The sequence below is a fragment of the Zalophus californianus genome, chromosome 17 (genome assembly GCF_009762305.2).
Source record: "Zalophus californianus isolate mZalCal1 chromosome 17, mZalCal1.pri.v2, whole genome shotgun sequence".
NCBI classification, from domain to species: domain Eukaryota; kingdom Metazoa; phylum Chordata; class Mammalia; order Carnivora; family Otariidae; genus Zalophus; species Zalophus californianus.
The window spans coordinates 50,857,572-50,868,297 of NC_045611.1; the positions used below are offsets into that span (position 1 = coordinate 50,857,572).

Consider the following 10,726-nt stretch of genomic DNA (forward strand, 5'->3'; position numbering starts at 1 on the left):
AACGCACTGAGCCGGGCAGGTGCCCCAGGTGTCCAGAGTTTTCAGTTAAGGGTCATTATGTAGGCATGGCTGAATTCTTGCCCATGCAGTTGACCTTGATCTTCATCTCTACCTCCCCAACACACACGCTTCTCCTGGAGGTTAGGCTGATCTCATGTGGCCCCAATCCTCTCATCACATGGTTGGCTCTTTGGGCACAGCCAGCCCCTCAGCCTGAGTCATCTTGTTGGCATTCGCTGTCAGATGTGGCCCCAGAGGCTCACCATGAGGAGCAAAGACGCCTGTCACTCAGGAAATCCCAAGGAGCTGGGGCAAAGGCTGCACCTCGTTTTGGGTAAAGTTAATTCTTCATTTGAACGGCGAGGTTGAGAATCTTCCAGACCTTCAAGTCCCCAGCTCCTTCGTGTTTCACATTTCTCCTTCAGCTCCTCTCTCCACTTGCCTTTACTCCCAAGTGGCAAGAAGAAATCAGGCAGCCGTTCAGCACTCGGGCTGGGAATCTTGTAGCTGGATCGCCTGGCTCACTAGTTACCTGTTCTGAGTTCCACAAAACCGCACGCGACACTAAAACTTTAGCCACCACACAACAAAAACCTCCTTTCCTCAGACTTCTGGTCACGCATTCCTCACCTCCCTTTATGCCCTCACGGGCCAGCTCCTCATGCTTCACGTTGTTTGTTCAAGGCAGTCTAGGCCCCGACAGGCTCTCCAGAGCCCTTCCAGCCCCCAGCCCCTGCCCAGTGCCAAAGCCGTAGGGCAGCACCCCACTCTTGGGATCAAAATCCTGCCTGCCATTTGTTTGTGGGTAACAAATTCCCCTAAAACTGAAAATAACAAGCATGTACAACCTCACGTAATTTCTGGGGATCAGGGGCCTGGGAGCCACTTAGCGGGGTGGCGTTTGCTCCGGGTCTCTCTCTCGAGGTTGCAATCGAGATGTCATCACCCAGGGCTGCCATCACTTGAAGGCTTGCAAGGGACTACAGGATGCGCGTCTAAGATCACTCACTCATCTGTTGGCAGGACGTCTCAGTTTCTTGCCATTTGGGCCTCTCTGTAGGGCTTCCCCCAGAGCACGTGACCCGAGAGAGTTTGCAGCAAAAACAGAAGCCATGGTATCTTTATAACCTAATGTTGGGAGTCCCACACTGTCATCTCCTCAATAGCCTATTGTTCCCAGCTCAACCCCAGTTGCTGTAGTGGGGGATTACACTAGGGCTCAGATACCAAGAGGCGAGGATCCTTGGGGGCCATCTTGGTGACTGGCTACACAGAGTCCTTCTACCCATTTTACAGATGAGGAAAGTGAAGGTCAGACTCTTGACCTCGGGCACACAACTCAGAGGTGGTGGAGCTGGGAGTCCAGCTCAGGCCCACCTGAGGCTGAGGCCCTTGCTCTTAACCTCCTCCTGCCTCCCGCAGGACGTCGATGCTCTGGATCTGGAGATGCTGGCCCCCTACATCTCCATGGATGATGACTTCCAGCTCAACTCCAGCGAGCAGCTACCCAGGGCCTTCCACAGACCTCCAGGCGCTGTCCCCCGGCCCCGTGCTCGGAGCTTCCATGGCCTGTCGCCCCCAACCCCTGAGCCCTCCCTGCTGCCCCGCTGGGGGAGTGACCCCCGGCTGAGCTGCTCCAGCCCTTCCAGAGGGGACCCCTTGGCACCCTCCCCCATGGCTGGGGCTCGGAAGAGGTGAGCCACAGTAGCCGGAGGATATAAAGGGAGTGACCCCCTGTCTTGCTTTTGCCTCCTGTTTCAGCCCCATCCCTCATCTTTCCTCCTGCTGACCTGCTGATCTCTGCTCCAGCCAGGCCATATCCCCAGCCCATGCCATGTTTGTTCCAACCTCCGGCTCTGCCTCGGCTGTGCCCCCTGGAGTGCCCTCCACTCTTCTCCTCGTTTATCCAAATCCCACCGGTCCAGTAGGGCCCTCTCCTTTACAACATATTTATATCTGGCCTTGTCAGGATTTTTGTCACAGTTAAGAGAACATTGCAACAGTGTCAAAGAAACTGTCTAGAACCAAGTTTCCTAACACCTTTGAGAATCTGTTGAAAGCTATGGACTCTTTCCCAAGAACATTTACACATACGTACAAGATGCACAATTTTGCATATAATTTCAGAGGGTCCATGTCCTTCCAGAGACATTAAATTACTAATACTCAAGCTTTTGCTCTCCACGTTGCAGGCATGTGCCCATTTAGTGTCCAGAATGGTTCCTTTACTATCCCTATGAGGTTTTATGGATACATCTCATTATTTCCCAAAGCTCTCAGCTTCGTGCTGGATACACAGTGGGTGCCTGATACACAGTGGGTGCCTGATAAAGGCTTACTGAATGAGGGAGGGAGGGAATTAATGAATATAGTAGGTAGATGGATGGATGGTGAGTGGGTGGGTGGCAGATGGATCACTGGATAGATGAATGGGAAGATGGATTGGTGGGTGGGTGGCTGGATGGATGGATGGACGGATGGATGGGTAGATGGACGGATGGGTGGGTGGATGGGTGGATGGATGGATAGATGGACAGATGAATGGACAGATGGATGAACAGATGGGTGGGTGGGTGGATGGATGGATAGATGGATGGATGGACGGGTGGATGGATGATTGGTGGATGGATGGATGGATGGATGGATGGACGGATGGGTAGATGGACGGATGGGTGGGTGGGTGGGTGAATGGATGGATGGATGGATGGATGGATGGACGGGTGGGTGGATGATGGGTGGATGGACGGATGGGTGGGTGGGTGAATGGATGGATGGATGGATGGGTGGATGGATGGACGGGTGGATGGATGATGGGTGGATGGACGGATGGGTAGGTGGATAGATGGGTGGATGAATGGCTGATGAATAGAAGGATAGGTAGATACACAAGTAAAGGAATAAATAGGCACTTGGGAGAGTGAATGAGTGCTCATCACCTGCTTACAGTGGTGCCCACACCTGCTCAGGTTTGTTGTGTTCTGAGATTCTGACCTGTTTCCCTCCAGGACCCTGGCTCAGAGCTCAGAGGACGAAGCCGAGGGGGTGGAGCTGCTGGGAGTGAGACCCCCCAAACGGTCCCCCAGCCCAGAGCCCGAAAATTTCCTGCTGCCTCCCCTCAGCCTGGTATGTTGGGGGGATTTGTGGGATTCTCTGGCCCTCAGAACCTAGTGGGCTTAAACCTACTGTTTTACGGGTGGGAAAATCAGAGGGGCAGGGCCTGACTGAAGGTCAAATGGAAGGTGAGTCATCCAGGTGAGGCTAGGACCCTGAATTGCTAGCTCAGGTCATGGGTATGAAAAGGCTCTGCAAATTCATATAAGTTGGTGGTAAGTTCTAAGAAGAAAAATTAAGCAGGGTAAAGGGGGGAAATGACAAAGGCTAGTATGTATAGGAACTTCTCCTGTGGGCCTCCCTCCCAAACCTAGGACAGTTCTTGGCCTCGGATTATTAGTGTAGCATTAAGAGTCCAGACACTGAAGTCAGACTGACTTGGGTTCAAGTCCCAGGTCTGCCACCTAGTAACTGCGAGACCTTGAGCAGGTGATGGGACCACCATGAACCTCAGTTTCCTCATCTGGGAAGTGGGATGGTTACATCTCACAGGACTCATGAGAAGCAAATGAAAACAGGCCGATCCTTAGTGGCTATTGATAAACCGTATAAAAACCACCAAGCAAACGCAACATCCCCCGTCCCCTTCCTTCCCCCATCTCCCCGCTTCCATCTCGCTCCTGCTGTCCTTTCAGCACAACGGCAACCAGGATGCCCTTTCCAAAACCCAGCCTAGGCTGCGCCCCTGCCACCAGGCCTCCCTCCAGGACCTTCCGTGGCTCTCTGGCTCCTCACTCGGAGCAGGGCTATTTGAACGCGAGAGGTGTGTGATGGTATCCACAGCTGATAGTTACCGAGTGTCTACCTTGCGGCAGACGCTGCGCGAAATGCCTTGTGTGATTAAACTATTTCATCCCCACGACCACTCTTCAGATACTGTTGCCGCGATCGTTAATTCTTCACGGTCACATTTGCACAAGAGAGGACGAGCAACTGCATTGGTCAGAGTCTGGGCAGGAAAGAGCACGCGCACATGGGGGCGTTGAGGAGCATTTAAAAGCAGGACCACTGGGGCGCCTGGGTGGCTTGGTCGTTAAGGTCGTGATCCCAGGGTCCTGGGATCGAGCCCCGCATCGGGCTCCCTGCTCGGCGGGAAGCCTGCTTCTCCCTCTCCCACTCCCCCTGCTTGTGTTCCTGCTCTCGCTGTGTCTCTCTGTCAAATAAATATATAAATAAATAAAATCTTTAAAAATAACTAAGTAAAAGCAGGACTGGCAAAAGTGTGGGCAGCACACTGGGAATCAGCAAGAGGTGGCGCATCGCAGAGAAGCAGCTGGATCACATAGCACTGCTTCCTCCCCCCTCCTGCTGGCATCTCCTGTTTGGCGAACCCAGCAGGAGCACATGGAGCCAGGACTCCGTGATTCTGGAGCCCACATGCACGGTCCACCTGCTGGGGCACAGACAAAGGGCAGGACAAGGCTCTGGCGGGGACACACGGAGGAGATCTAGGACGCTGGCTTCACCCACAGTCAGACAGCCCGTCCGCGGCCGCTGGGCCCCGCCACGCTCTGAACCACAGCCGCACTGTTGTACCTCCTGGGACAGTGACAGTGACGACGGTGGTGGTGGCAGCTTTGTCTTTCTCCTGCAGAGCTTCCTTCTGACAGGAGGGCCAGCCCCAGGGAGCCAGCAGGATGCCAGCACCCACCTCCTGGAACTGAATGAGGCCCTGCGTGAGTAGCACAGCCCTGTGTCCCTCTCTCCCCAAGCAGGTGCCCCAGATGGCTGAGAGAGGGGAGGGGCGGGGCAATCCAAAAGGTGGGAGGGGGGCGCTGTCAGTGGCTGGACCAGACCTTGGTAAAGACAGACAGCCCTTCCCTGCTCTCAGCGGCACTGAGCGGGGGGCGGGGGGAGAGGCCCCCAGGGAGGCAGGGGCTTGCCAAAGCTGCACCTTGGGGTGGAAGCTGAGTCCAGGCCCAGGCTAGGCCTCCCGAAGCCTGTGTCTGATTGCGATTTGGGCTTGCCCTTCCTTGGTCATTCCCAGCTGTGTGGCTTTGGGAAAGACTTAGGACCTGTTATAATAGTTCTTACCTTAAGGAGATGTTTTCAGGATCTGTGGAGGGGCAGCACAGGAAAAGCTTATTAGCACAAGACCTGATTGGTAGTAAATGCTCGAGAAACGTCCGCCATCACGCGACGTTGGTGCTGCAGACCCTCCACAGAGTGAGACAACTGCTAGGCTTCTTTAGGTTACCATTCTCATCGTCCAGCACAATTGTCAGTCGCCAGAGCTCCACCCCAAAGCTCCACGCATCAGCTAGGGGATCTTCCCAAAGCACGAATCTGACCCTGGCCTCCCTCTGCTCCCAACTCATCCATGGCTCCCTAGTGCTCTTCCGAGAAAGAGCAAGCTCCTCACCTTGTGCTCCAGTCTCTGCGGGGTCTGACCGCTGCCTCATCTCAGACCACACTTGGCTTCACATCCTGTTCCAGCCACGGTCACGGTCTTTTGGTTCATTCTGTCCTTCATACACATAACAAAGATTTACTGAACGCAGAGTCAATGCCAGGCACTGTCCTAGGAGCTGGAGACACAACTGTGAACAAAAACAGAAATCCCTGCTGTCACAGTGCTGACGTTCTAGCGGGGGACACAGTCCAGAATAAAGACGCAAATACAAGAAGGGGCGTGAGAGAGGAAGCTAAGTGCTTCCGGGAAAAAATAATGCATGCAAAGGGAAAGGGAACTTGGGGGTGGGGGGGATTTCAATTTTAAGTAGTATGATTAAGAGTGGTCTCATGGAGAAGGCGACATTTGAGCAAAGACCTGAAGGAAGTGAGAGAGTGAGCCGTGACAATTTCTGGGGGAGGAGCATTCCAGGCAGAGGGAACAAATGCAAAGGTCTGGAGGTGGGAGTATATCTTAGTTGAGGAAAACAGGGCCAGTATAGTTGTAGCAGAGTGGCGCGGCGGAGGGTGGGGGGGCTAATTGCGTGGGGACTCTGTAGGGCATTGTGCTGACTTTGAAGTAATCTCACTTGAGGAGACAGCCTCAGGACCTTTGCATATGCTGATCCTTCTGCCTGAATGCTTTTCCTTCTATTCTTCGCCCAATTACTGCATCCTTTAGATCTCAGATCAAATATTACGCCTTCCATGAAGCCCTCCCTAACTTCCTAAGCTCATGGCTCATAACATCGTAGACCATATTTATGTGGGTGTTTATGTCATTATTTGATTTTTGGCTGTCCTCTCTCTGTGGGTGTGAGCCGTGTGAGGGCAGGGGCCAGGCTTGTCTTGTCATGGCTGTACTCTACTGTCTGTGAGGCAGGGCAGTGGCTGGACACAGAGCAGGGCCTCAGTACATATTTGTAAAGGAAGAGCTAATATTTATCTAGCACTCACTCTGTGCCAAGTTTTGTGCAAAACCTATTGTGTACATGACCGAACTGACACCCTTCCCTAGAACTCAGGGCAGGGAGTTTCGTCTGTCCTGTTAACTGCTGGGTCCTGCGTGCCTGGCACACAGCAGGTGCTCAATAAATATTTTCTGACTGGGTAAATTCTCACGAGTGAGGTAGGTCTAAGTCTCCCTGTTTCCTGGGTAATAGCAGGAGCTCACTTACTGAGCGCTCACCAGTACTAATTATTGTCCAAAGCACTTTACACGGATTCACTCATTCCCTTCCCACAGTAGCCCTGGAAAGGAAGTATTGTTGGTGTGTTTTACATATCAGGTAGCCCAGGCACAGACAGGTGAAGTCACCTGCCTCAGGTCACACAGCAAGTAAAGAGCAGAGCCGGGAATTCAAACTCAGGCCTCATGTGGCTCCAGCCTTGTTAACTTCTGCCTTACATATCCTGAGCACTTTGAGGTTCAGAGAATAGAACTTGCCCAAGATTTTACCATGGTTTGAATTCAGGCACGGCTGCCTCACCACCCACGCTTTTAACTGTCAAGAGGGGAAGACGGGTTTGGGGAGTAATCCCCCACCTTCCATCTTCCCCCCGCAGGCTTGGGCCCCTCGCTGCTCTCTCTCTACCCGGATGAGGACACCGCTGAGCCCAGGAGCCACTTCCAGCCAGGAGCAGGCTTGGCCCAGGCCAACTGAGCCAGCCCCCCTTCCCTTCTACTCCCCAGAAAGGACCTCAACCACACTCCACGCCGGCAGCCAACGCACAGGATGGGGGTACCAGGAGAGGGGTTCCCTCTCTCCTCTCAGCGGCCCCCCCCGCCCACCTTGGGCCTACCTCAGCCCTCACCCCTCTGCCCCCCACGTCTGGGGGCTCTTTGGGGTGGTCTCAGCTCAGTGACCTCTGGGAGGGGGGCCCCTGGAGCCCTCCTCCTCCTTCTCTCAGGACTTCCCTTGGGGTTCTCAATACTGGTGACCTCATCCCTTTCTCCAACTCTCCTGGCTTGATTTTGGGTGACTAGGGGTGGGGGAGGTTGGGGTTCAGATCTGTGTTTCTGGGCTCTGGGGAGTATCGATAACCATAATCACATTTCTTTTCCATCCATCTTTTATTATTATTTCTCTTTTTTCATTTTCGTGATAGGTTTTGAATTGCTATGAATGGCCTGGGGTCCATAAGAATGCAGGACTCTGATCCCCCCCTCCTCCCTCAGGTGTTAATGGGGGGGGCGTTTCAGGCAGACCTCACCCCTAGCAACTTGATTAGCCCCTTAGCCTTCCAAGTGGCCACCCCGCTCTGCCTGCCCCTCCACTGGGGACTTCCGCTGCCCCCAGCCTTGCCTGGACACTGGTTTCATTTCCAGGGGTAGCCTCCAGCTTCCTCTGCTCCCAGACCAGGCAACCTCCGGCTCTCTAAGGTTCTAGACCACATAACTTCTGACCTGCTCTTCTAGACTGCCCCGCCCCCAACACATCCTCCAAACCCCTCTGACTCCAGACCTCGCAACGTCCAGCTTTCTCGTTCTGGACCTCCCCACCTCCGGCAGTCTCTTTTCATACCTCCACGGTCTCCCAAGTTATCTGGTTCTAGGTCTCACGGCCTCCAAGTCCCTCAAGCTCCAGAGCCTACACCCACCAGAGTCCTCTGGTTCTAGACCTTTCCCTGTATATAAGTCTCCCTTGTACCAGATGTCACATGCTCTGACTCCTGCCGATGCCAGCTCTCACAACCAACAGCTGCCTCCAACTCTGGACCCCATGACCCAAGCTTCATACTGGTTCTAGTCTTCCTGATCTGGAATACACCTGGCTCCAAATCCAGACTTCCTAATTTGATGAATCGTGTTGGTGGTACGCTTGATGCCCAGCTCCTTCCTTTTCAACTTTCTACCCTCAAGACTTACTTTCCCCATCAAAAAGAAGTAAAATGAGTTTTAAGTCGATCTTATAACCATTATAGTACTTCCAGGGCAGACTCCATGCTCTAGGTCTCTCCTGCTCTAGACCTTGTGACGACCACCATCCACTGGTTTGAGACCACCCAACCTTTAGAACTTACAGTCCCCAGGACCCTCTGATTCCGTATCTGCTGATCTCACTTTTCTCTGATTCTTGAACTTGGCTTCAGAGGTCTTCTGGTTCCAGACCTCCCGCTATCGATTCCCTTGGTTCTAGACCTCACAATCTCCAGTTTGCTGTCCAGATCTTAGGACTCCAAATTACTCTAGATCTAGAACTTAGTCTTCAGACTTCTGATTATAGACCTTGCCTTTACCAGTTTTTCTGGTTCTAGACCCTACAATGCCCAGCTCCTGATTTTAGATCTGATGACTCCAAAATCTCTCTGGTTCTAGAACTTGGTCCTCAGAGTTTTTCAAATTCTACTCTTACTCTACAGATTCCTCTGGTTCTAGGCCTCACAGCCTCCAACTGTCTCTGATTTCAGATCCAAATTCTTTTGGTTCAAGAACTCAGCCTCCAGGTGCTTCTGATTCTAGAATCTGGACGTCACCCTGTGGATTCCTCTGGTTCAGAATCTTAAGACCTCTGACTCTCTGATTCCAGACCCCACCCTCCTAATTCTATTCTGGGCTTCCTGCCCTACTCAGCTTGCCCCAATTCCTGCTCTGTCTGAAGTCTTCCCATTCCAGGTCCCTCCACTGGTGGACCTCATGCTCAAGCCTCATCATCCTCGAGCTCTTATCCCTACAGTTTCCCTGTCTTGGAACCCTCAGCTCTCCAGGGATGCACTTACCTTTACTTTACCCCAGGTACCTTGGGGACCTGGGGCTCCCTTACAATCCAGGAGACTTCCCCAGCCGTACAGACACACGCACAGCTCTATGTGCCTATCACGGGGTGGGGAGAGAGGCCAGGACTCCTTAGTACTCCTGCCACCACCCGGGTGTCACTCTTACCCTCCAACCCTGTTTCTACGATGGTGCTACTTTTGGGTCTCCCACACAAAAAGGCCCCCCCTCTCTCAGCCCAATTCACCTCCTTTTTGGAAGGCACTTCTCACTCTGTTTTGTCGTGGGATGGCCTATCCAGATTGGTGCTATGGGGAAGAAGGGTCGGGTCCCTCCTTCCCTCAGGGGGTAACCTGGGCCCTCAATGGAGGGAACTGGGCTGGGCTGGGCTGGGGAGGGGAAGGGACTGGCCCAGCCACTCTGGCTCTGAAACCCACTAATCTCTATGCCACCATAAAGACCTCGCCTTGGTAGGCACCAGAGCTCTGTGTGTTGACTCATCTTTGGGGTTGCTTCGGGGTGTGGTTGTCCCGTGTGGCTGTGATTCTGTGTGTATGTGTGACTCTGTGTCCCTGCATGGGTCTAAGTAACATTGTGGGCCTGGTGATGTTGTAATTCTACATATGTGTCTTTGTGAAATAATTCTGTGACCCTGTCGGGGTGGGGAGTTGTAATTCCATGTACCTGTGTGTTAGTATCCGAGTGAAATGATCCTGCTTTATGTGTGTTTCTGGTGACTCCGGGTTTCTGTGTTCCTGAGTGTGGGAGGTTTTGTGTTGAAATTGTGCTTACACATATGGGACTGTTTGACACTATCATTCTGTATACTGATATCTATGTGACGTGGTTTTCTGTACTTGAGTGTATGCGTGAGAGATTGTGTGTCTACAGATTCATGTGCAGATGGGCGTGCCTGTTGTGTCCTGTCTCTGTATAACCCCTCTCCTATGTTCCATGGAGGAATCTTTTTTTTTTTTTTTTTTTGGTCACGTTTCCTTATTTTTAAGTAATCTCTATGCCCAATGGGGGCTTGAACTCATGACCCCAAGGTCAAGAGCCACATGCTCTACAGGGCCAGCCATGTGCCCCGTCATGTAGGAATCTTTTCAAAGAAAGAAAACACTTTCAAGCCTTGACATTTGTTGCCCCCTTGCCTTAAATGCCTTTCTCCCTTCCTCCTTCTCACTTGGTTATCTCCTACTCACACTTCAGATCTTGGTTCAGATACCCCCTCCTCCAGGAAGTCTTCCCTGCCCTCCCAGCAAGATGAGGTCCTCCCAAGACCTCCTGAGAGCCCCTCCCCTCACAGCTCTAGGTACTCAGTCCCACTCTGGATATTTATAATGGAGTAGGTATTAAAAAGTACTTTATTCCTATGATCTTATCAAACTTTCCTCTAATCATCTATAATAGGCACAGTTATAGTCCCCATTTTACAGAGGACGAAACTGAGATTCAGAGAGGATGATCACTTGCTAAGGTCACACAGCAGGGAAGGACTGAGCTGGA

The 10,726-nt window shown here is 52.6% G+C and overlaps 1 protein-coding gene across 7 annotated transcripts in view; it reads left to right on the top strand.

The window, feature by feature from the left end:
- HIF3A (hypoxia inducible factor 3 subunit alpha) overlaps positions 1-9,692 on the top strand; it is a 30,834-nt gene extending 21,142 nt beyond the window's left edge. For 4 of the 7 annotated variants that reach the window (XM_027618883.1, XM_027618884.1, XM_027618886.1 and 1 more), the window contains 4 exons: positions 1,423-1,694; positions 3,006-3,123; positions 4,706-4,787; positions 7,069-9,692. In XM_027618883.1, the coding sequence (XP_027474684.1) occupies positions 1,423-1,694; positions 3,006-3,123; positions 4,706-4,787; positions 7,069-7,166 (570 nt within the window). In that variant the 3' untranslated portion in view covers positions 7,167-9,692. Of the gene's footprint in view, positions 1-1,422; positions 1,695-3,005; positions 3,686-3,746; positions 3,905-4,705; positions 4,788-7,068 lie in introns of those variants that run through there. The other 3 variants (XM_027618888.1, XM_027618889.1, XM_027618887.2) reach the window with 3 other exon arrangements.
- The last annotated feature ends 1,034 nt before the right edge of the window (positions 9,693-10,726 follow it).